Source organism: Meles meles, chromosome 19 (assembly GCF_922984935.1).
Source record: "Meles meles chromosome 19, mMelMel3.1 paternal haplotype, whole genome shotgun sequence".
Taxonomy (NCBI): domain Eukaryota; kingdom Metazoa; phylum Chordata; class Mammalia; order Carnivora; family Mustelidae; genus Meles; species Meles meles.
This window is the reverse complement of record NC_060084.1, coordinates 46,908,923-46,933,296: the sequence shown is the minus strand read 5'-3', so window position 1 is coordinate 46,933,296 and position 24,374 is coordinate 46,908,923. Positions and strand designations below refer to the sequence as shown.

The 24,374-nt window shown below is 57.4% G+C and overlaps 2 protein-coding genes across 5 annotated transcripts in view; both read left to right on the top strand.

Moving 5' to 3' along the window:
• The first annotated feature begins 804 nt into the window (after window positions 1–804).
• TMEM145 (transmembrane protein 145) lies at window positions 805–9,344 on the top strand. 4 transcript variants are annotated; one of them, XM_045989494.1, is made up of 15 exons: window positions 805–990; window positions 1,755–1,829; window positions 1,946–2,023; window positions 2,106–2,192; window positions 2,285–2,386; window positions 2,490–2,574; window positions 2,672–2,743; window positions 2,861–2,929; window positions 3,461–3,541; window positions 3,625–3,703; window positions 3,849–3,942; window positions 4,671–4,843; window positions 5,707–5,827; window positions 7,834–8,040; window positions 9,005–9,344. In XM_045989494.1, exons 1-15 carry the CDS (start codon window positions 871–873, stop codon window positions 9,083–9,085), a joined length of 1,524 nt encoding a protein of 507 aa, XP_045845450.1. In that variant the 5' UTR covers window positions 805–870; the 3' UTR covers window positions 9,086–9,344. The 4 variants fall into 4 exon arrangements, with proteins under 4 accessions (XP_045845450.1, XP_045845449.1, XP_045845447.1 ...); XM_045989493.1 differs by having other exon boundaries at window positions 8,530–9,344; XM_045989491.1 differs by lacking the exon at window positions 9,005–9,344 and having other exon boundaries at window positions 7,834–8,671.
• A 436-nt stretch (window positions 9,345–9,780) lies between these two features.
• The window catches only part of MEGF8 (multiple EGF like domains 8), a 37,962-nt gene continuing 23,368 nt past the window's right edge, over window positions 9,781–24,374 (top strand). The window contains exons 1-13 of the mRNA XM_045987570.1: window positions 9,781–10,719; window positions 16,086–16,249; window positions 16,506–16,712; window positions 17,469–17,649; window positions 17,723–17,811; window positions 18,394–18,809; window positions 19,246–19,391; window positions 19,525–19,647; window positions 21,325–21,479; window positions 21,737–21,856; window positions 22,217–22,361; window positions 22,445–22,608; window positions 24,153–24,353. Coding sequence (XP_045843526.1) covers window positions 10,533–10,719; window positions 16,086–16,249; window positions 16,506–16,712; window positions 17,469–17,649; window positions 17,723–17,811; window positions 18,394–18,809; window positions 19,246–19,391; window positions 19,525–19,647; window positions 21,325–21,479; window positions 21,737–21,856; window positions 22,217–22,361; window positions 22,445–22,608; window positions 24,153–24,353 — 2,298 coding nt within the window. The 5' untranslated portion in view covers window positions 9,781–10,532. The remainder of the gene's footprint in view (window positions 10,720–16,085; window positions 16,250–16,505; window positions 16,713–17,468; window positions 17,650–17,722; window positions 17,812–18,393; window positions 18,810–19,245; window positions 19,392–19,524; window positions 19,648–21,324; window positions 21,480–21,736; window positions 21,857–22,216; window positions 22,362–22,444; window positions 22,609–24,152; window positions 24,354–24,374) is intronic.

Sequence of the window (24,374 nt, the reverse complement as noted above, 5' to 3'; positions counted from 1 at the left end):
GCTGGAATCTGATCAGGAAAAGGAAGCTGAGGGACTTGGATGCTACTCTGTAAAGCCTTTCCAGGGATCCCGTTGCCCACCGGGAAACCATAAGGTTGGAACCAGCTGGTAGGGGACTGAACTGGGAGATTACAGGACTTGGCTGAGGTCTAATGAGAAAGTGGCAATGTTGGGTTTTGAACTCAGGCGGTTGATTTTAGTCCTCTCTGGGCTTCTCACAACACCACCTCTCCTGAGAGGCAGTGAGCAGGTTTCACACCCTGGTGAGCAGTGACTGGACAGGGTCAGGCAATGGAGTGTAGTGGTTGTGGCCCAGGGTTGTGCCATCTCTGTCTTTTGTAACCCAGAACAAGTGGTTTGCCCTCTCCCGCCTCTTATGTCTCTCTGGGCACTTCACGGAGCCCATGGGATCTTGGGAGGACACAGATGGGGATGGCTGTCATGCCAGCGGGGACGAGCAAAGAGGAGTTTGGGGACTAAATTCGGGGGAGGTCAGGACAGAGTTGGGGTCTGTGGGTTGGGGGTCATCCCAAGATGGCAGTCTAGAGGAGGAGGAAGGGCTTGGGGGAATGGGAGTTCAGTGTAGGACACGGGGAGCCAGAGGTGTCAGGGACACTCCCAGAGGGGAGGCTGGGGCGGGGTTGAGAGGCTAGGAAAGGGGCGCCCTCTGTCACACCGATTGAGAAGGCGCCAGACCAGGCCACCCCGGCGTAGGGGGCGGGGAGCGCGGCGCCCGGCGGCCCCTTTAATCGGGGGCGCGCGCTGGCCGGCCCGCGCGCTCTCGCCGCCGTCGCCGGGCCGGAGCGGAGCGGAGCGGGAGCGGGAGCCGGAGCGAAGCTGGGGCCGGGGCCCGGGCCCGTAGCGGGCGGAATGGAGCCCCCGCGCGCGCCCGCTCTGCGCCGCCTGCTGCCGCCGCTGCTGCTCCTGCTGCTGCCACTGCCCCCCCGCGCCCGGGCCAAGTACGTGCGGGGCAACCTCAGCTCCAAGGAGGTGAGCGCGCTGGGCCCTCCCCTGCCACCCGCCGGGCGCCCGGGGACGGGAGGGAAGGGAGGGAGGAGGGTGCCGCCCCGCCCCCTGCCGCCAGTCCCTGGCTGTCCCTGGGAGCCGCGGGGGGAATGGGGCTGGTGTTGGGGGGGGGGGTGGGGGGACTGGGTCAGTGATGAGGCTGAGAGGGGCTGTGGGGTCGAGAAGAGACTTGGGGGTTATAGGAGGGATATTGAGGTCAGAGCTGGGTGGGGAGGAGGGACGGGTTGGGAGAGTCAGAGTTTGGGGTGGGGGTTGGGGGGGGAACGCCGAGGTGGTGCTGAAGGGACAGCACTTTTCACTCCGCGGAGAGCCTTGAGTTCACACTTCTGCTCAGGGTCGGGAGAGGGCCGTTTGGAATATTCAAGATGGTCTCTGGGACCCCCGTGGGGGGGACATGTGTGTGCATAACTCCCAGGGGGATGGCAGTCAGGTGGTGTCTGGGACTGAACGTGGCTGGGGTGGGTATCTTGCCCCCCAGGGTCTTTCTCAGCGCACTGGGAAAATGGGAGAAGTGTTTGAGGGGACAAAATAACTTGGGGTGGGGAGGCACCTGAGGCAAGAATCCTGGACACAAAAGGCAAAGGGATCACAGAAGAATTTGAGAGGTAACTTGGTCCCATTATGCTTCTTGGGAAATCAGGTACCCAAGGGTAGGGAAGGAAAGTTGGGGGCCTGTGGAGTGGAGGAGAGTTCTCAAAGGACTCAGTAGGACTGGCCCCCTTTTCCAGGACTGGCTCTTCCTGACGAGATTTTGCTTTCTTTCGGATTATGGCCGACTGGACTTCCGCTTCCGATACCCTGAGGTGAGCCTTACCTGACTAGTCTCCTTGCTGAGGCTGGATACTCCCTCTGTCTCCCAAGGCAAGGGCCATCCCAGCTCCCCGGACTCCCCCAAACTTGTAAATCTCTGGGTCTGCAGGCCAAGTGCTGTCAGAACATCCTCCTCTATTTCGATGACCCATCCCAGTGGCCAGCTGTGTACAAGGCAGGGGACAAGGTGAAGGCCGTGAGGGCATATGGGGGGGGAGGGGGGAAGGTCGAGGCTGGTCAGGGGGTGACCACGTCCCTGCCTTCTTCAGGACTGCCTGGCCAAGGAGTCCGTGATCAGGCCCGAGAACAACCAGGTCATCAACCTCACCACCCAGTATGCCTGGTCAGGCTGTCAGGTATGGGCCCAGTCTGGGGGAGTGGGCAGGTGCTGAAGGCCGAGGGCTTGGGGGCTGTACAGAGAGGCTTCACCCTTCTTTCTCTTCCCCAGGTAGTGTCAGAGGAGGGAACCCGTTACCTGAGCTGCTCTAGTGGCCGAAGCTTCCGCTCTGTGCGTGAAAGGTGGTGGTACATCGCACTCAGCAAGTGTGGGGTAAGGGGCCGGGATGGTCACCTGGGCCTCGTCCTCCTTGCCTTGCTGGCCCCCTGGCTGCCCAGCCCCCCCCTACCTGCTCAGGCCTCCACACTCTCCACAGGGAGATGGGCTGCAGCTGGAGTATGAGATGGTCCTCACCAATGGCAAGTCCTTCTGGACACGGCATTTCTCGGCCGATGAGTTTGGTGAGCATATGGGGACCCGGAAGCCAGCATCTTTGTGGGACTCTAGAGCTGCTGACACCCAGTCTGACTGAACCCTTTCCTCCTACCAAATTGGCAGGGATCCTGGAGACAGATGTGACTTTCCTTCTCATCTTCATCCTCATCTTCTTCCTCTCCTGTTACTTTGGATGTGAGTCCAGCACGTGGTGGGAGTGGTGGGAATTTGGGAATTATGGGGGGGAAGGGTTGGGGGAGGTGGGCTACTCTCCTTTCCTGTCTGTGAATCCCCTTCCCCTACCTCTTCTAGATTTGCTGAAAGGTCGTCAGTTGCTCCATACAACTTATAAAATGTTCATGGCGGCAGCAGGAGTGGAGGGTGAGGTTTAGAGTAGCCCAGCTTTGAGTGCTGTCAGAGGAGGGACCTAGGGTCCAGATACCTGGGTCTGAGAGAGGAGGAGCTAGGGGCCTGGACCCTGGGTCTGAGGGAAGAGGGGCTGGCAGCCTGGACTCCTGGGTCTGAGGGAGGAAGGGCTGGGGCCTGGACTCCTAAGTCTGAAGGAAGAGGGGCTGGAGGCCTGGATCCTTGGGTCTGAGGGAGGAGGGGCTGGAGCCTGGACTCCTGGGTTTGGGGGCCTGGACCCCTGGGTCTGAGGGAGGAGAGGGTTGGGGCCCTGAACTCCTGGGTCTGGGGGAGGAGGTGGCTATGTGCCTGGACATCTGGGTCCTGGAGACGAGGGGCTGGGCCCTGGACTCCAGAGTCTCCTAGGACATCAGTGGGAAGGAATGGTCTAGAATCCTGATGGGGATGAAGGAGGAATTCTGTTCGTCTAGATCGTAGAACTAGGGAACAGCAATGCCCCAATGCCAGTTTTTGTCCTTTCCTCCCCTCTGCCCATTCTCCCCTCAGTCCTGAGCCTCCTGTTTTTCTGCATCTACTGGGGCCAGTATGCCACCGACGGCATTGGCAATGAGAGTCTGAAGATCTTGGGTGAGAAGGAAGTGGGCCGGGGAAGGGTGCCCGGGCTCTCTCTGAGCCCTGTGTCTGACACACCCTCTCCTCCCTCCTCCCAGCCAAGCTGCTCTTCTCCTCCAGCTTCCTCATCTTCCTGCTGATGCTCATCCTTCTGGGGAAGGGATTCACGGTGACACGGTGCCCAGGCTGGGGTGGGAGGGAGTGCTGGGGGGAGGTGTGGCTGGGCTAAGGAACAGGGCACATGGGTGGATCTGGGGGGTGGCCGCTCGCTTCTCCCTGACAGCCCCCACCCCTGCTGTCTCCCCTCATGGCCGGCCGGCAGGGGCCGCATCAGCCACTCAGGTTCCGTGAAGCTGTCTGTCTACATGACCCTGTACACCCTTACCCATGTGGTGCTGCTCATCTATGAGGCTGAGGTGAGTGCCTCCTGCCACTGCCCAGGCCTTGCCTCCCCACCACACACCCCACCCAAGGCTTTTGGCCACCTCCTCCACCGGTCTGCCAGCCCTTCCCCACATCACACTCTTGCTGGCTCGCTCTCTCCCACTCTGCAATTTCTGCCTGCCCATCTGTCTCTCTGAGTGCCTGCCCCCCCTCTTCACCATCTCTGTGGCGCCTTCTTCCTCCTCCCTCCGTCTCTCACTGTCTGTCACATTTATGCTCAATGTCATGCCTGAGAGTTCAGGAGTCCCGCACACTGGCTCTCCCACTCCCCAGCTAGCTGACCTTGGATGATTCTTGCACCCTCTAAGCCTGTTCCCTCTTCTGGAAAAGTAGGAAGATCTTACCTATCCCTGGAGGGCTCCTCTAAAATTTTATATCACCGTGGCTTTGACTTTGGCCCAAATGTGTCCCTCTTAGCCTCAGTTTCCCCCTCTGTGAAGTGGGGTGATAATAAGACCTGACTCACCGAGTTGATGCAAATGAAACTCTCACGCACGGCAGGTGCCTCGCCCCTTGTTGGGCCCTGGTAGCTAATGTATTCTCTTCCTCTATGTGCTTCTGTTTCCATTTTGTGCTCTCCTGCTGCTTCTGTCCTGACCAAGTACCTCTGCCCCCTGGGTGCCCAGGGGTGGCGTCTGGGGGTCCCTGTGTAGGGGGGCAGGGGGTCAGAGCTATGACGAACCCTCTTCTTTGGGTCCAGTTCTTTGACCCGGGCCAGGTACTGTACACGTATGAGTCGCCGGCGGGCTATGGGCTCATTGGGCTGCAGGTGGCGGCTTACGTGTGGTTCTCCTACGCCGTGCTCATCTCCTTGCGCCACTTCCCGGAGAAGCAGCCCTTCTATGTGCCCTTCTTTGCTGCCTACACCCTCTGGTGAGACATGCTGGGCCCTCAACCCATCCCTGTCTCCTGGTCCTGGGGCTTCCTGGAAACTGCTGTCCATTTCTCAGGCCCTGCTCAGTGAGGCAGCTGTCCCAGAGTCTGCCACTGACTCATTTTGTGACCTAGAAAAAAATCACTTTCCCAAATTAAAAAAAAAAAAAAAAAAAAGAGCTTCAGGTTCAGGTTGCCTACTCATAAAGAAAGCAGCATTCTCTTGAGCATGCGTCAGGCAATATGTAAGGGCCTCGTATCTGGCACATAGTTAAGTGTTCAATAAAAGCTAGTTGTAATTTTCTATCATTCAACATGAGATAGCAGTACAGTAGGCAGATTCTAAGCCTGACTGCCTGGGTTCAGGTCCCAGTTCTAAAGCTTGTAAGCTGTGGGACCTCACGCAAATCAAGTAAGTTCTGTTGGTCTCAGTTTCTTTACCTGTTTAATGGGAATGAAAATTGTACTTGTCTCATAGCATCATTGTGAGACTTAATGAATTTATATATGTGATGCACAGTGAGTCCTTAATTGTTATGCTCCTTTGTTAATTCATTCACCAAACATCTTTTTCCTATCAGGCACTGGGGATTTGGGGCAGGGTGGAACTGAGTTAAATTCAACCTAGTCTTTGCCTTCCAGAATCTCCCAGGCCAGTGGGATTCCTGCCCCCTTTTAACCTCTGGCTTCTGAAGGTCACACTGGCTTTTCTCCAGTTTGGGACCCACCTGGGCCCTGTGTGTGTGTGTGTGTGTGTGTGTGTGTGTGTGTGTGTGTGTGTGTGTGTGGCAGGGGAGCTGGGGCCCTGGGGTGGGGACGAGGACAGGGGCAGTGTCTCTGCTGACCCAGTGCCTCCCCTTTAGGTTCTTTGCAGTTCCTGTGATGGCCCTGATCGCCAACTTTGGGATCCCCAAGTGGGCCCGGGAGAAGATTGTCAATGGAATCCAGCTGGGGATCCATTTGTATGCCCATGGCGTGTTCCTGGTGAGGAAGGGCATCCAGGTCAGGGTGGGAGCCTGATGGGTGGAGTTGCGTGAGACTGAACCTTCTGTTCTTAGCTCTCCATTCATTTCCTTCACTTCATCCCTTTAGTCACCCAACAGACATTGAGAGTCTGCCGGGTTCCTGCAGGCCGCTCTCATGTGATCCCCCCAAAGTCCACCCTCTTTTATTCCTTGCTCCCATCTGGCCTCTTCCCCAACCCTATTCCTTCCCCCACCCCGTGTTTTTTTCTTAAATAAACTCTACACTCAACATGAGGCTTGAACTCATGACCCTGTGATGAAGAAGCTACATGCTGTACCAACTGAACCAGTCGGGCGCCCAACAACCCCACCCTCTTTCTTTGACCCACTCCCACTCCCACTCCCATTCCAGACCTGTGTCCCCAGACTCTCACATTTCCCTTCTGTATCCTTCTGCCTTTCCCAAACCCCTTGGTCACTACTCCACCCTTCCCCGTCACCTTCTCCCATCTGCCATTATAGGCCATTGTTCAGGAAGAAGCAGGTGGGGTGGGCCAGGCTGGGGTCCCAGGGGCCTAGATCTGAGTGATATCAAGAAGATATCAGCACCAAACCCTTTGCCCTGGTTTATATCCTATCTGGCCTTCTGGGAGACAGTTCATGTGTCTATATGTTCATACATCTTGTTTAATTGTCAGACCAGCCCCAGGACAGGATGGGTAATGGTTGTTGAACCCACTCTACAGAAAGGGGAAGGAACTAAGGCCCAAACAGGGGAGGTGACCTGCGAGGGCTCCATGGCCTTTGGTATTAGGGCAGGGACTTTGAGCCCAATCCTTCTCCAGCAGGGGGAGCCAGACAGGGATATAGACATTGATGAGGGCCCTGGAGCCTGCCTGACCCCAGGCATCCACAATGTGCTCTGGGTGGGGAATGTATTCAGTCACAGATGGTCCCGTCCCCCATCTTCCACCCCACAGTCTGACTTAAGTTAGAGACTCACCTTCCCAGCCCAGCCTTTCTGGAAACTCTGCAGGAAGTCAGAAAGGGACAGAAAGAGAAATGCTGGGAACCATCACTTGCCGAGCTCTGCATCAGGGGTTTGCGTTTCTGCTGTCTCATCTTTCCAAGTAGGCACTGCAGTCCCTTTTCCCCAGCCAGGCTCAGGTAGTTTTATCAACGTGCCCCAGATCCCATACTCAATGAGCTGTGGGACAAGAGGTGGGGTACAGGCCTGAACATGGAAATGCAGCGCCCTTTTAGCTATATTTCACCTTCAGCCAGTTTCTTTCCAAAAAAATGCTCAGTTGAGCACAGGTCCACCTCCCGCATTCCTTGTCCCTACTGAGCACAGCCTTGGTGGGGGGGTGGGAAGTCATAGTGGGCTCCCGTCTGCAGTGCTTGAGTCACACCCAGTCCCTGCCCTTGACCTACTAGAGTAACTGGGGACACATCTCTACATTCAACCAATATTTACTGAGCGCTTTATGAGCCAGGTACTGTTCTAGAAGGTATTGGGGATTCAGCAGGGAACTGAACAAATTCCTGCCTTCATGGTGCTAGCATTCTAGAAACTACCCGGTATTGTCCCAATTGATCTTTCTGTGTTTATGAAAATATTCTATACTGTGTGCTGTTCAATGCAGTAGCTACTCTCCACATGTGGTTACTAAGCACTTAAATGTAGCTAGTGGGAAGACAAAAATTTTCGTTGTTTCCTTTTAATTAATTTAAATGTAAATAGCTCCATACAGCCAATGGCTGTCATACCGCACAGTGAAGGACGCTTACACTTAACCGACCAGCAGTAAGTCAGTGATCAGGGCCCCGGTGGAGGAAGCATCACAGGGTGGTAGATGGAGGAAAAAGGTGCGAGCCCAGAGTAGGTGTCTAATCCAGGCTGAGGGGCTGCAGGGAATCCTGGGGGATGTCAAGTGAGGGGAAATCCTTAGGACCCCATGTTTACCGAGCCGGCCTGAGGCCTGGACAGTGTTTCTCCAACCAGTACTTGGCCTCTCGCCCCAGATCATGACCCGCCCGTCTGCAGCCAACAAGAACTTCCCGTACCACGTGCGCACGTCGCAGATCGCCTCAGCCGGGGCCCCGGGGCCCGGAGGGAGCCAATCCACCGACAAGGCCTTCCCGCAGCACGTCTATGGGAACGTGACGTTCATCAGCGACTCGGTGCCCAACTTCACGGAGCTCTTCTCCATCCCCCCGCCCGCCTCCTCCGTAAGCCCCGCGCTCCCGGCGCACGAGGAGCTGCTGGCGCCGCCCCTGGAGTACCTGACCCCGCTCCCGGCCCCGCCGCCGCCCCCCTCTCCCAGACGCCTCAGCCCACCCCCAGCCTTTCGCACGCCCCGAGCCCCAACACCGCGCCGCGACCGCACCCCGGCGCCCGCGCCCACCCTGCCCGACTGGGTCCTGGCGCTGTTGCGCACGCCCCCGCAGACGCCACGCGCCGTGCCCCCGCCACCGGCCTTCCGCGGCTCTCCCCCCACTCCCCGGCAGCCGCCGGAGTTCGCCCCGCGCGCTCCGACGCCGCCCCTTGAGTACCTGGCCCCGCTACCCAGGCGCCCGGCCACCCGCTCCTTCCCTGATTGACACCTGCGCCCGCACCTTGGGAGGGGGGGCTCCTTTGCGGGGAGGGGGTCGGGACTTCGGGGCCGCATCTGCCCCCCGTGGGTCCCGGACGGCCTCTGACCCTGACCCCCCTCCCAGGCCGGGAAGCAGGTGGAGGAGACGGCGGTGGCGGCGGCGGCGGCCCCGAGGGGCCGCGTGGTGACCATGGCCGAGCCGGGCGCGGCCTCCCCGCCCCTTCCCGCTCGGTTCCCCAAGGCGGCCGACCCGAGCTGGGATGGCCCGACGCCGCCCTACCAGCCGCTCGTGCCCCAGACGGCGGCGCCGCACACCGGCTTCACCGAATACTTCAGCATGCACAGGGCCGGGGGCACCGCACCCCCGATCTGAGCACCCTTGCCCACCCCCACCCCACGGTCCGCGTGCCGGGCCCCGGCCGGGCTCCGGATCCCCGCTCTCTCCCGGCCCCAGGGCTCTGCCATCCTAGGCCTTCCCGACCCTCCCCACCCCGCGCGCCCAGGTAGGGGTGCGTACTGTCCCGCTCCTCCCCGCCCCTTCCCCCGACTTTTGTGCCAAACGGTCCCGCGGGAGCCGCTCTCCCCGTCCCCTCCCTCAGCCCCTGCCCCGAGCGGCGCCGGATTCTGGGCTCCCGCTGTTTCGAGACCTACGGCCCCCTGGCCCCCTCCGAGACCTCTGATCCCGCCGGACCCCGGAACACCAGTGACGATCGCCGGGACCCTGCCCGTGACTCTCCAGGACTCCGCGACCCCCAGTCATTGCTCAGGCCCCGCACAGACGGATATTGTGAATCTGGTCTCGACGCTGAAACCTTCCCTTGGATCTCTGTGACCTCGGACCCCAACTCTGCCCACCCCTGTCTCAATCCGGGGGCCCTCCCTTAGGTCCCCGGCGTAAAGACTTTTTCCCTTCTTGCCAAAATAAAGCGGATTCGTTGAGTTTTTATCTATAAAATGGCCTCTTTACATCTTGATGGTTCTCAGAGGCGGGGCGGAGCATGAACCATTCCAGGGCCTCGGCCTCAGTCTCAGTGTGTCCACCCGTGAAATGGCACTTTGGGAGGACCGGTATAACCTGGCCTTGATACGGGCCCCGAATCTGGGAGCACTGCATATCTGAAGCATCTAACAGAACTCTAAGGCGCTGCTCCTCTTTTTACCGTTCTTTCTCCAGTCAGAGCTAGAGGCGCCCTCCAGTGGTACAAACTTTCCTCAACCACCTGTACCCCGAGGCTGGGTCGCGATTTCAGCACTGCGCATGTGTAATTCTCTCTTCGCTGGCCAAGGCGATCACTGCTGCGCACGCGTCTGGGAACAAATGGGCGGGGAAGTTTCCGGAAGTCTCCCTCTGTGGTGGGGTGGGGTTGGGTGCTCCGTAGTCCTCCCAGGGCCGCTCTGACCAGAGTCTCTGCGACTTCTCGCCTCCTCTCCATCTTTCCTCCCACAGCGGCCGCTCGGCCCCCGCCCCTTCGTCCTCCCAGCGGGTCTTCCCAGGCCGCTCTGGCCCGAGCAACCCCTCGTCTCTCTGATCTGGTCCATCCGGCTCCGGAGGGAGGCGCGGGTGGGTGAGCAAGGGAGTACGTCTATGGGGTCCAGGCCCGAGCCCCTGAAGACGGGCTCCGCCCCCGACACCCGCTCGCGCCCCGCCCCCGGCTCTAGGGGTTTCTCTCGGACCTTCCGGGCCTGGCCCGGCACGACCCGCACTCTCTATGGAGGCCCCTGCCGGGCTGTAGAGCCCTTCGCCCCCTGGGGACCGACCCGTATATAAGGTCCGTTTCGGCCTGCAGCGGCCCGCGTTTATAACTGCTGGACACCGTTTATGGGGTCAGATAGCCTATGGGGACCCGTGACTATAAGGGACTCCCACGGTCCCTAGGGGTCGGCCCCGCCCATAAAGACCCCATTTACAGGTCCTTCCATGGGTCTGTAGGGCCTTCCCCGTGGCTTCCAGAGCCCGTCTACAGCGGCGGTTCCCTTAGTGGGGTCTGCGACTCCTGGACCTCCGTGGTCTACAAGACCATGTCCCGTCTATAGAGGTCACATTGCAGGGCCTCACGCCGCCGGGAGGGTCCTCTCCCGGTCTTTAAGGCCTGTCCTAGTCTGTCACAGTCAGTGCGGGAAGCGGCGATGGCCCTGGGCAAGGCTCCGGCAGTGGCTCTGGCTCTATCTTTGGCCCTGCTGGGGCCGCTGTTCCCTGGGGCCCAGGCAGGGGACTGTAAGGGGCAGCGGCAAGTGCTGCGGGAGGCGCCGGGCTTCGTGACGGATGGTGCGGGCAACTACAGCGTCAATGGCAATTGCGAGTGGCTCATCGAGGGTGAGTGGGGCCGCGTGGGTCACACACCCACCCATTCTCTAATTCATTCATTTGTGCACTCATTAATCCCACTCACTGCATTCCCACACCCCTGTTCTGGTCAGGGCCCTTTGCTCTGAAGCGCAACCAACGTGGGCCCTCCCCTGGGAGGCCTGGAAACCTGGTGGGGAAGTTGCACACAGGCCCAGATGGACAGTTATAAGCCAAGAGCATCAGTGAGAGATATTCTGAATAATCGTTAGCAACTTAGACTCTTAGCCCAACCACCTGCTTCAAATTTGGGTTCCACTGCAGCTTCCTTTCTGTGAGGTCCGACTTCCCCTCCTCCCAGGTAGCATTCATACTAGTACTGACTTCATAGGGTTGTTGGAATTCAATGAGATCATTACTTAACGTGCCTGGCACATGGTAAGTACACAGTAAATGGTATTTGGATAATACTGTTGTTATTTTTAAAGTAGTCCAGTAAAGGCATTTTCCCCCCAGTCATTTACATGCCAGACATTATATTTGCTACTGGGACATAACAGAGACCAAGGCAACCCTAGCAATCCGTGATGACTTGGGGCCTAAAATCCAGTGGGGAAGACAAACACATGAATAGACAATAAAAACCTAGAGTGGTTGGAACTGTGATGGAGGAACCCCAGGGGCCTTTGGGAGCCAGAGGAAGTAGCTGGCCTGGGGGCTGGGAGAAGAGAGAGGGCTTCCTGGGGTAGGAGATGTCTGAGCTGAGACACAAAGGACCGATAGGAATCAGCCAGGAGGATGGAAGATCATTCCAGAGGGAGCAGCCTATGCAAAGGCCCTATCCTTACCCTTATGGGTTCCTGGTCCAGTGGGGAAAGCAGACCCATCCCCAAGGAGTGGGAACCCCAGAGGATGTCTGATTTAGCTTGGCCTGTAGCTAAGACCAAAAGCATGTGAAAGAGGGAACAGAAGGCCCCCCTAGGCCAGGAGTATAGCCCATGCAAAGGCCTGGCAACAGGAGGACTGATGTTTTTGAGGACCTAGAAATCTGTGCTCTGATACAGAATAAATATCTGTGCTAGGACACAAATATAGGAAGACAAACCGTAAACCAGAGGGTGGAGGACTGATTTTGAGTGTATCCTGAGGGCACTAGGGAGGTGTCATGAGAAGTCCAGAGGCAGTGGCTGGAGAAGTCCAGGAAGGCTTCTCGGCAGCGGATGTAGGAGCTGGCATCCAAGGAGTGCTAAGAGTACCCCAGAGGAGGTTCTGGGCAAAAGCCAGAGGAGCGATGTTCCAGATCACGCACGGTCTCCCTTTACAGGCTGCAGACCTTGGTCTTTATCCGGGGACACTGGGAAGTTGTGGGAGGGTTTTGAACAGGGAAGGGAATGAGCTGATTTATGCTTTAGGTCCCCAATGGCCGTTGTATGAAATAGGATGAAGCTAGTTTCTTGAGGATGAGTGTGTCTGTCCCCAGTGGGGTCCATTCCTGTCTGGAGGTGTGGGTGGGTACAGGATAGGAAGTATGGGTATGTGTTTGATGTACACATCATTGTTTGGCCTTAAGGAGCCCCAGCCTTGTTGGGGATGGTAAGGCTGGCTGCAGATGTTATTCCTACAGTATGCTCAGGGTTTGAGACAGAAGGAGGTAGAGGGGTTGGGTAGGTGGGTCTAGGGGTATGAGAGTATTCTCCTGGGGGGGGTCACAGAAGAGGAGTCCTTGGATAGGGTTCTGAGGCATACATAGGAGTTTGCTGGGTGAGAAAAAGGAACAGCTTCTGCAAAGACAAAAGAGAGGCTGGTGTGTCTCAGGAGCCATGTCTAGGTTTTTCTGGTCTGATCGGACTGCTGGCTGAGAGGTATGGAGGGCGCCCCAAGCAGGGGAAGGAAGGCCTTGAATGTCATGCTGAGCAACTTGGCTTTTTCTCTTGGCTTGGTAGGGAGCCACAGAAGGATCATGAGCATGATTTAGAGCCACCTGCCTGGTGGGGGCTGGCCTAGAGACTTGTTATACTCATCCTGCAGGAGAGGAGGAGGTGGAGAGGGGCTGAGAGCACAGAGAGGTGTTTGGGAAGTTTCACTAGTGAGATCTGGGGACCACCTGGCTAGACGTTGGAATAGGGAGTCCAGGCAACTTCCAGATCCTCCTTGATCTCCCATGCTTCCCCAGTGCCTGTTACCTTTGAGAACCAGCATGTTGCCCCATCTTTTAAAAAATAAGCAGCTGACCCACTTCCTTTTGTACCACATCCACACTTTATCATAGGCAGTCCTCATAATATCTTCATGAATAAAGAGGCATTCTGCTTTTGAAAAGCAGGGTGGTGGGGCGCCTGGGTGGTGCAGCTGGTTAACCGTCCAGCTCTTGGTTTCAGCTCAGGTTGTGATCTCAGGGTTTGAGATTGAGCCTCGAGTCAGGCTCCTCACTTAGCTCCGCGTGGCATCTACTTTGGGTTTCTCTCTCCCTCTCCCTCTGCCCCTCCCCCCTGCATTCTCCCCACCCCCGTGCACGCACGTTCACTCTCTCTCTCTCAAATAAATAAATCTAAAAAGAAAATGAAAAGCAGGGAGTTTTGGGGTTGAACCTCTGTCCAGGGGGACATGGGGTGGAGTCCGTGTTGGGTGGAAGCAGGAGATCTTGAACTTAGGGAGGACCTTGGGGAAAGCAGATAGTGAGCTGGCTTCCGGCATGCCCTTGACAAAGATGTACTTGTTGTGATTCTGGGAACTGTGCTTTGTATTTTGGTTGAGGCTGGCAAGATTCTGGGAGGTCTGGTTGCCTGGTCTGGTGAAATGGTTCTTTTTTTTTTATATATTTTATTTATTTGACAGAGAGAAATCACAACTAGGCAGAGAGGCAGGCAGAGAGAGAGGAGGAAGCAGGCTCCCCGCAGAGCAGAGAGCCCGATGCGGGGCTCGATCCCAGGACCCTGGGATCATGACCTGAGCCGAAGGCAGAGGCTTTAACCCATTGAGCCACCCAGGCGCCGGGAAATGGTTCTTCTTCATTCCCCAGACCATGGTTTGGGTCTGTGTGATGTTCTTGGGGACTCTGGAGGGAGAGCTGCCAACTTCAGTATTCTTTCTTTCTTTCTTTTTTTTTTTTAGATTTTATTTATTTATTTGACAGAGAGAGAGCATAAGCGGGAGGAGAGGCTGAGGGAGAGGAGGAGGTAGGCTCCCTGCAGAGCAGGGAAAGCCCCATATGGGACTCGATCCCAGGACTCTGGGATCATGACCTGAGCCAAAGGCAGTGGCTTAACCAACAGAGCCACCCAGGTGCCCTTCAGTATTCTTTCTTTTGTGTGGTTCTTCAGTCCTTCACCCATCATTTCTTGAGCCCTCACTCAGTGGTAGGCACTGTGCTGGTTAATGTCAGGGAGGGACCCCAAGATGAGTTAGGCCTAAGCCCTGCCCCATGGGCCTCCTTGGCTGCAGAGGAGACAGACCCAGACATAGGTGGTCCTGGTGCAGAGAAATGAAGGTCATAATGGAAAGTGAGAGCCCCCAAGATGGGCACCTAACCTAGCGGTGTTGGGGGGGGGTCATCAGGGAAGGCATCCTGGAGGAGTTTGCTCTTACCAAGGGAGTAGGTGCTCCAGAAAGAGAGGCTTGTGCAAAGGCCCAGCTCCTGATGGAGTTGCAAGGAGTAGGCTGACGTGAGACAAATGAGACTTCAGACTCCAGGTTAGGGAGCTGGGCTTTGTCCTGGAGATGGTGGGGAGCCATGGTGGGCCTTATTTTATTTATTTATTTTTTAAGAGAGCATGTGAGCAAGTGTGGGAGAAGGAGGGGCAGAGGGAGAGAGAATCTTTTTTTTGTTTGTTTTTTTTTGGTGCCAAAACCAAGAGCTGAACCAGAGAGAGAGAATCTTTAAGCAGGCCCATGCTTAGCTGAGGTCATGACGTGAGCTGAAATGAAGAGTCAGACACATAACAACTAAGCCACCCAGGTGTCCCAGCCATGGAGGGCTTTTGAACAGGGTAGGGTCAGGGCCAGATGCCAAGTGGGGACATCTCTCAGGGACCCTTATCAGGGCAAGACAGGAGGCCAGGGAGGAGGCTGAATCAGTGAGCCTGGGAAGAGACAGCGAGGCCTGGGAGTCGTCATCTTGAATCTTCCCATCAGCCTTGGTGGGTGGGGGGAGTATCTCCATTTCACGCAAGGAAACCGAGGCTCAGAGAGCCCATGGAACCAGCCCAAGATCACACGGCTAATGAGTCGTGTGTGAGCATCTCTAGTACGCAGGGGAGTGTGCTGAGGGACATCGGGGAAGGGGCTGGCCCAGGGTCCCCCAGCAGCTCAGGAGAGGAGCAGGAACCCAGGTCTAGTTTCCCGAGCCCCCAGTGTGAGATGTGGGACGGGAGTTACGGAGGGCTAGGCCTCTCCCGTGGTCATAGCTGGATGTCTGCTGGGACTGCGGTCATCTGAACACTCACCTGGGCCAGACGTCCATGAATGCTCCGTGGGGCTGGTGGTTGCTGGCTGTCAGCTGGAGGCTCAGCTGGAGGCTCAGCTGGGCCATCAGGTGGGGTGCCGGCACCCGCCCCTCCCCCCACCGCATGTGGCTTTGGCTTTTCGGAGCTTGACAGCTGTGTTCTGAGAAGGAGCATTCTAGGATGTCCAGGTAGAAGCTTCGAGGCTTCTCTGATCCAGCTGTGCAAGGGCCAGAATGTCCGCTTTGCTGCTCTGTGTTGGTCACGATAGTCTTTTTGAGGGTCTTCCCAAGGTGCAAGGGGCGAGGAATCAGCCCTCTCCTCTTGATGGGAGGAGAGACCAAGAAGTCAACCTTAGGACTGTTACAGCTCCACTTTCCAGATGAAGAAACAGGTCCAGAATGGTTAGGAGACTTGCCTGAGGCCACACAGCTAGTAGCTAATAAGTGACAGAGCCAGGATATGAGCCCAGGCAGGCTGGCTCAAGTCAGTGCCTTTAGCTACTACAAGAAGCTGAGCGGAGACCTGGGGAGGAGGGGAGAGGAGCTGTGGTACTCCAAGGTTTGGTCCATGCAGGGGGCAGAAACTGGCCTCTTCCCTGCCCCTCAGTCTTGGTGTCGAAGGCTCACAGCTCTGTGTGACCCCCGGGGTGGGGTTCTTTCTGGGGCCCTTCAGCTTGGCCGCCGGAGTGGTGGGAGGTGTTCAGCCTGGTCTCAGGAGTCCTTTCTGGGGCTGACACTGTAATTCCTTCTATGGCCCCCATCTCTATGGCTGTCACTGCTCTGATCTCCCCGGGCTGTTGAGACCAGGGAGCCCCTCGAAGGCAGGGCTCAGGTCTGACTTACCTTCGGACCTCCAACATCACCAGGCAGGCCTTGGTATTTTGGGATGGGGTACATGGAGGCACGGGAAGAGGGTCCACATCTGAGCCCAGCACCCACTCCTCTCCCTGCCCAGCCCCAAGTCCCCAGCACCGGATCCTGCTGGACTTCCTTTTCCTGGACACGGAATGCACTTACGACTACCTGTTCGTGTATGACGGGGACTCTCCCCGAGGGCCCCTGCTTGCCAGTCTGAGTGGGAGCACTCGGCCTCCACCCATCGAGGCCTCCTCAGGCAAGGTTGGTGGGGCCGGTTGGTGGGGGTCTCTGGCTGGAGGTCTGGGTGGAGTTTGGAGGAAGGGGGTGTCGATACACAGAAGAAAACAAAAGAGGGGGAGGGGCAGAGACCCAGCAAGAGAGAGTAGGCAGCAAAGAAGGGTGGAGAGAGACCAAGAAAGGAGGCAGGGACGCGCCCGGTGGGGTGGGGATGGGAGCAGCCCACCCTCCCAGTCCAGTCCCCGGAACCCCCGCAGCCGTGCCCATCTTCTGCCTGCAGATGCTGCTGCATCTTTTCAGCGATGCCAACTACAACCTTCTGGGCTTCAATGCCTCCTTCCGCTTCTCTCTGTGCCCTGGGGGCTGCAACGGCCGTGGGCAGTGCCGGGCCCCTGGGGTATGCGCCTGCGAGCCTGGCTGGGGGGGCCCTGACTGCAGCCTGCAGGAGTGTTCAGCCTACTGCGGCAGCCATGGCACCTGCGCCTCGGTGAGCCTGTCCCCAGCTGTGTGTCCCCCGCGCCCAGGTGACCACACCTACTGCTCCATGTGCCCCTGCCTGAAACTCCCTGGCCCCTTCCAGGACAGCCATCCCGCTTAGGACTCCCCTCTCCTCCCAGAGCCCACTCCCATCTGCCCTCCAGCCCCACCCCACCTTCATCTGGGACCCCTCCTGTGCCTGCGTCCACCCTTCCTGCCTGTAACCTACCTTTCGCCGGTGAACCCACCTGCCTTCCCCTTGCCCGCCTGACTCCATCATCCCACCCAGTCACTTTTTCTGGCCTTGGGCCCCCAGCCCTGACTTCTGCCCGCTGACCACTGACCTTGGGCCTCAGCCGTGCACACCCAGCTTCGGGACTGGATCACATCTTGAGCTCTCCTGCCTTCACCTCCCCAGACTGAGGTCGTCCAGCCTAGGCTGACCTTTGCCCTCACTGCTGCCTTCTCCTCCAGTCTCTCTTGCTGTCTATCCTCATTTTTCTCCCTGGGGCCGTCTGTCTTTCCCATTCCCTTTTTTGGATGGTCTGTCTGCATTTTTCTACCTCTCTGCTTCTCTCTGGTTGTGTCTCTATGTCCCTTTTTTCCTCTGTCTGTTGGCCTGTCTCCTTCCTGGCTGTTACTCCATCTCTCCTTTCCTGTCCACCTTTTTCCTTCTCCCTTTCGGTCCCATGTGTCTCCCCCTGGCTTCGTCTCTCCTCCCCCTTTCTCTCTCCATCCCTGCCTTTGTGTGCCCGTCCCCCTCCAGCCCCTGGGACCATGCCGCTGTGAGCCTGGCTTCCTGGGACGCGCCTGTGACCTGCACCTATGGGAGAACCAGGGGGCTGGCTGGTGGCACAACGTGAGTGCCGAGGACCCCGCCTTCTCGGCTCGGATCGGGGCAGCTGGTGCCTTCCTGTCCCCACCGGGGCTGCTGGCCGTTTTTGGAGGTGAGCTGATGGGGCACACGTCTGGGGTCTGGCAGCCTGTGGCCAGGGCCTGAGCCCGTCTGTCCCTCAACAGGCCAGGACCTCAACAGAGCCCTGGGGGACCTGGTCCTATACAACTTCTCTGCCAACACCTGGGAGCGCTGGGACCTGAGTCCTGCCCCGGTACGAATTCCCGCTGCCCCCCCACACCCAGGCCGCCCGACCCCCACCCCGCTCGGAGGCGCCTGTCCACTCCGGCAGCCCCAGCTAGGGCCCCCTAGAGCGACCCCACACCCCCTACACCCTCAGCCTTGCTGCTTGATACAGGCCCACGTCGTCCTCCCAGTGCCGCTTTTCTACATTTGGCTTTCTTTTTGCTTCCTGTATCTCCTTTTTTGCATCTTACTCTTCTGTGAATCTCCTGTCTCTTTCTCTTGGTTTCTCTCTCCATTTTTGTTTCTGCCTGTTGGTCTTCTGCTCTCTCTTGGTCTCTGTGTCTCCTCTGGGCTGTCTATCGGTCTGTCTCTTCCTCTGCTTTTCTCTGGCGTTTCCGCTATCCCTATCCCCTATCCCTACCCCCCAGCCTCCTTTTTTTTTTTTTAATTTGTTTTTCTTTGCTTGTGTCTGTCTTGCTGGGTCTGTTTTCCTTTCTCTCTTTGTGTATCTCTGTTTTTCTCTGTGTCTCTGTCTCTACATCTCTCTCTCTCTGGCTGGCTCTCTTGTCACTCTGTGTCACCATTCTGTCTCCCGGTCTCTTGCCCACAGGCTGCCCGGCACTCCCACGTGGCTGTGGCCTGGGCCGGCTCCCTGGTGCTCATGGGCGGCGAGCTGGCTGATGGCTCCCTCACCAGTGACGTGTGGGCCTTTAGCCCGCTGGGCGGGGGCCACTGGGAGCTCCTTGCACCACCTGCCTTGGGTTCCTCAGGGCCATCAGGCCTGGCAGGTCACGCAGCTGCCCTGGTGGATGATGTCTGGCTCTATGTGTCCGGTGGCCGCACGCAGCACGACCTCTTCTCCTCTGGCCTCTTCCGTTTCCGCCTCGATGGCACCAGCGGAGGCTACTGGGAGCAGGTGATTCCGGCCGGCGGGCGGCCCCCTGCCGCCACTGGCCACTCCATGGTGTTCCACGCGCCCTCACGCACCCTGCTGGTTCACGGTGGACACCGGCCCTCCACCGCCCGGTGAGTGACCTGCTCTGCAGGGCCAAGCCTGGCCCGGTCACCTGGGTTTTCAGTCTTTAGTGGTCTTTGCCCATTGATGGACTTTTACAGTCATCCGGGCCTTCCTTCCTTAGGTCATTCCCTAGTTCACTCTTTCTTTTATTTGCTCATCTGCTCACTGAATCTCTAACCCTTCATTCAGTCTCTTGGCCACTTCCCATGTTCTCCCACCCATCTGTCCACTCATCTACGCCCTGCTGGGTCAAGGCCAGCCCTGGCTAGATGATGTATAGAACCCAGGGATGAGCCAGACCCGGGTCCTGTCCACTGGGAGGCGGGTGGGGACATAAACCCCATCACGCCAGTCTTACCCTGACCAATCATGGGGCTCTTGAGAGCCTGGAGAAGGGAGAGAAGCCCTTCCTGCCCTGAGGCCCCCCTCTGCCCCTCCCGATAGGTTCTCTGTGCGGGTGAACTCCACCGAGCTCTTCCATGTGGATCGGCGCGTGTGGACCACCCTGAAGGGCCGGGATGGGCTTCAGGGCCCGCGGGAGAGAGCCTTCCACACAGCTAGTGTCCTGGGGAACTACATGGTGGTCTATGGTGAGGAGGCTCCCTGGTCCCACGTGCCTGCCTGCCTACCAGGTCCCCACGCCCACACTGAGCTGAGGCTCCCTGCCTGGGGGTCCCCACCTTCGCCAGGCTTGCCAGCTGTGCCCCTTTCCTCCTTTCCCAGGGGGCAACGTGCACACCCATTACCAGGAGGAGAAGTGCTATGAAGATGGCATCTTCTTCTACCACCTCGGCTGTCATCAGTGGGTATCGGGGGCCGAGCTTGCCCCCCCAGGAACCCCTGAGGGTGAGTGGCCCCCTCTGTTTTTCTGAGAGTCACACCTCCCTGAGTGAATCTGGGCTTTGGGCAGGAACCATGTTGGTGCTCGTAGGATGAGCCAGATGTCCTGTTGGAGCTGGGCTCTGGAGGCCAGCCTGTGCTGGGGGCAGCGTGGGGCCACTGTTGCCATGGAGATGGGAGGCCGGCCCCACAGCACTGGTCTAGGCTCCAGCCAGCTTTTGTCGGTTTCCAGCTGCCCCAGGGAACCACCTACGTTTGACCTTTTCAAGGTCATAGAGTGGACAAGTGGCAGAACCAGGATGGCTTGCCCCAAGCAACCATCTGTACAAAAATATCATTTAATCTCTGTGCCTCAACTTGCCCATCTGTAAAATGGGAATGACAGTAGCACTTAAACCACTGGGCTGTCGTGAGAGCCAGTTGAGATGGCACGAAGAAGGAAGACTGCCTGGCCAAGGGCTCAGTATGTCGACTTTATGAAGGTGTCACAATCCTGCCTCAGGGCCCAAGGGCTTGCTAAGAAGGGGGTGTGGGAGAACCTTTCAAACTCATTAAATCAGACTGCTTGGAGAATCAGAAGGAAGCCACAGGCGGTGAGCTCGGAAAGACACTTGTACACACAAACCGGGCATATCATTTCAGGGTGCTGTGGACTTCCAGGAGACCCATCTCCTCTCCCTGCTCCACTGGACAGAAGAGCAAGGACAGAGAAAGGCATAAGGAAGGGACATTGACATTTAAGGGGTAGGCTGAGCGAAGGGTTCCCCATGGAACCCTGTTTGACCATCAGGAATAAAACCTTGGCCTGGCATTCAAGGCCTCGAGTCCAAGGCTCTTCTGCTGGTCACTGACCACTTACCCATCACTTAGGACTCTTATTTCTGAGTGACAGGCTCCATCCCAACCAGCTTGAGCAAAACCAAGTTTCTTGGCTCACTTGAGTGACAGCTGGCTTCAGTCTGGCCTGGGTCTGGGAGTTCACAGCATGGTATCAGCTAGTTCTCATTCAAGTTCGCTTCAGTCTGTGGCAGGTTTGTCTTTTGCAAATGGTCACCAGCAGCCCTGGGCCTGTATCCTACCCCTTTAAAAGGCCCAGAGGGAGGAAGCACATGCCTTTTCCCCCAAAATCGAAGGAATCGGGTCCTATTCCTGAATGAGTCCCTGACATGACAGGCCTGGGCTACGCCTCAGTACCGCTAGAGGCTGGGTTAGCTCAACTCGACCTGTGGACTGTGATGGGAAAGGGTAGTTTTCCAGAGGACGATCAAAGGCTGTCCCAGGATGGGAGGCTGGTGCCAGACAAAACCAGGTGAGAGTCCTGCGGCCTTGCCTCATGGCTCCCCGAGGGCAGGAAGATGGTCCATTTCTAGAGGAGGAAACCAAGATTAAGAAAAGTTGCATCTCTTGCTCAGTGCCACACAGCTAGCTGGACCCGTGATTTGAACCCAAGTAAGTGGTAGACCTAGGAATGAAAGCCAGGTTTTTCTGACAACGAAGATTAGGCCCTCTCATTAAAAGGTTCCCCAGGCAGTGGTGTGGGGACGCGTTCAGTTGAAGCAGGAAGTCGGGGGCTGGACTGGGTGGGGCATGAGAGTCGGCACAGTCCTCCGGGCAAGGGAGTCATGAGTGTGGGAGACTGGTCGGAGTCTCATGTCCTTGGGTTGGGGGGTGTCTGTATTCTAGGGCGAGCAGCACCTCCCAGTGGGCGGTACTCACATGTGGCAGCTGTGCTTGGTGGCAGCGTCCTGTTGGTGGCTGGGGGGTACAGTGGCCGGCCCCGTGGGGACTTGATGGCCTACAAGGTGCCTCCCTTTGTGTTCCAGGCGCCTGCTCCGGACGTGAGCACTGGGGTGATAGGGAGAGGGTGGCTGGTTGGGGTGGGGGGGAACGGGGAGGAGGCATGGTTCCCAGGGAGGAGGGAGCAAGTTGGGGTGGGTGCCTGGGAGGACTCGGGGTCCCTGGGGCTGAGGGCAGAGTGGATAGGGGTCCTTAAGGTGTCAAGCAGTTGGGGTTCCCTGGGATTGTCAAGGTGGACATGAGAGAGCAGGCTCCCAGTCTGAGGAGCCCCCCCTGCCCCCCCATCGTGTCTCTGCAGTACCACTTAGACTATTGCTCCATGTACACGGACCACAGCGTCTGCTCCCGAGACCCTGAGTGCAGCTGGTGTCAGGGGGCCTGCCAAGCCGCACCACCTCCTGGGACTCCCTCTGGGGCCGTGAGTGACCATCCTAGCGCTCTTTCTCCTTGCACGGAGACTCGACCCTCAGTCTCTCTCTGTCGAAACCCAGTAGAGAAGGACTTTCTTCCATTTGGGAGACTTGTTTTCACATGAAGCTTGGCACTCCTGACCGCTGACCCCTGAACCTCTGGCCCCTCCTGATCCTTTTGAACTTGAGACCCTGCCCCCAGAGCCCCTAGGTCCTGTCCTCTTGATCTTTCTCATTCCAGTTCGTTTTCAGTTCCCTTCTCCGATTGCCTGCTGCTTTCTACCCCGTGACTCCTGAACCTGCAGCACTTCCCAGGTCCCCTTGAAGCCCCCGTGGACAGTAACCCCTGTTCCCTCCCTTCCCTGCAGTGTCCAGCCGCCAGCTGCCTGGGCCTGGGTCGCCTTCTGGGTGACTGCCAGGCCTGCCTGGCCTTCAGCAGCCCCACAGCTCCTCCCCGGGGGCCCGGCGCCCTGGGCTGGTGTGTGCATAATGAAAGCTGCCTCCCCCGGCCTGGTGAGTGTGCAAGGGCGGTGTGGGAGGGGGCGGCGCAGCCCTCCACACTGACCGCCATTCCCGCACCCCTCCTGTCCTCACAGAGCAGGCCCGCTGCCGAGGGGAGCAGATCTCGGGCACCGTGGGCTGGTGGGGGCCTGCGCCTGTCTTCGTCACATCCCTGGAGGCCTGCGTCACCCAGAGCTTCCTGCCTGGCTTGCACCTGCTCACTTTCCAGCAGCCTCCCAATGCCTCCCAGCCCGACAAGGTGAGGAGCCAGGGGATGGGGCCCGGTGTGTGGTCCTGGGGTTTTCATTTTTCAGATGGTTCTATACCACTCTTGTGGTTGCCTAATAAGCCTTAACATTCAAGGGTTTGATCTTCCTTATTGACCTCATAAGATTTTATTTATTTGACAAACAGATCACAAGTAGGCAGAGAGGCAGGCAGAGAGAGAGAGGAGGAAACAGGCTCCCTGCTGAGCAGAGAGCCCGATGCGGGGCTCGATCCCAGGACCCTGGGATCATGACCTGAGCCGAAGGCAGAGGCTTTAACCCACTGAGCCACCCAGGCGCCTCTAATTCTTTTTTTTTTTTTTTTTTTTAAGATTTTATTTATTTATTTGACAGAGAGAACGAGAGAGGGAACACAAGCGGGGGAATGGGAGAGGGAGAAGCAGGCTTCCCGCCAAGCAGGGAGCCCGACGTGGAGCTCGATCCCAGGACCCTGGGATCAGACCTGAGCTGAAGGCAGATGCTTAATGACTGAGCCACCCAGGCACCCCTAATTATTATTATTTTTCTTCCCCAAAAAGTCATATTCCTGTTGCACTACACTGCCACTTCTATTTTTTAACACGTCCTGGCAAGCTTCTTTAGGACTTAGGAAACACCCTCAATTTTTTTTTTTTTTTTACAGTTTTGTAATACTCCATTTAGATTCTAGAGCTGTAGTGCTACAGTTTCGTTAAGTAGTCCTTCGTTGATGAATACTTGGCTTCTTCCATTCTTTTGCAATTATAAAATGGTTATAAAATGCATGCCAATAAATCATGTAGTATGTCTGTCACTTTGAATGTTGGATCTGGATTCTCTTTTTTTGTTTTTTAAAAAACTCATGTGCTGGGGCGCCTGGGTGGCTCAGTGGTTTAAGCTGCTGCCTTCGGCTCACGTCATGATCTCAGGGTCCTGGGATCGAGTCCCGCATCGGGCTTTCTGCTCGGCAGGGAGCCAGCTTCCTTTCCCCTCTCTCTGCCTACTTGTGATCTCTCTCTGTCAAATAAATAAATAAAATCTTTAAAAAAACAAAAAAAAAAAACCCTCATGTGCTGGTTTTTTATTATATAACCAAGAACACGTTACATAGGGTGAGGTCTGGAAGGTTCATGAGCAAAGGAGCTCTGTCCCCATATAGAGCTAGGGTGTGACCCCCTTGCTGGCATGGGCTGTGTTCACCAACTTGGAAATTTCTCTGAACCCTGTAGTTCAAGGACTTTTCAAAATAGCGTGGACTCTTAAGGGCTTTGGTGGAAAGTGGAAAGGTGGACTGTTGGGGAAGAAGCTCTTGAAAGGTCCGGGGTCCCAGAGTTTGATGAAGGAGGTGATGAGTGGGGGGCCTGGGACCGTGCTATGTATTGTCCAAGTTGGAGTCCTGACTCCGAGTGCCCCTGGCTTCGGTCTCTCATTTGATGCAAGAGGGAAGGAAGTTGGGGTGCCTGATCTTTTCTGGTTCTGATGTTTGCCTGAGGGGCGTGGCCACCGTGGGGCCACTCGGAGAGGCACTCACGCATACCCTCCTCCCCGGCGGGCCCAGGTCCTGATCGTCCGCAGTACGACCATCACACTGACGCCTAGCCCAGAGACCGACGTGTCCCTGGTCTACCGTGGCTTCATCCACCCCCTGCTGCCCGGAGGGCCCGGAGGGGCGGGGGCTGAGGATGTAGCTGTGTGGGCCCGGGCCCAGCGTCTGCACGTCGTGGCTCGGATGGCCCGGGGCCCTGACACGGAGAACATGGTGAGGGTGCCTGACCATTCA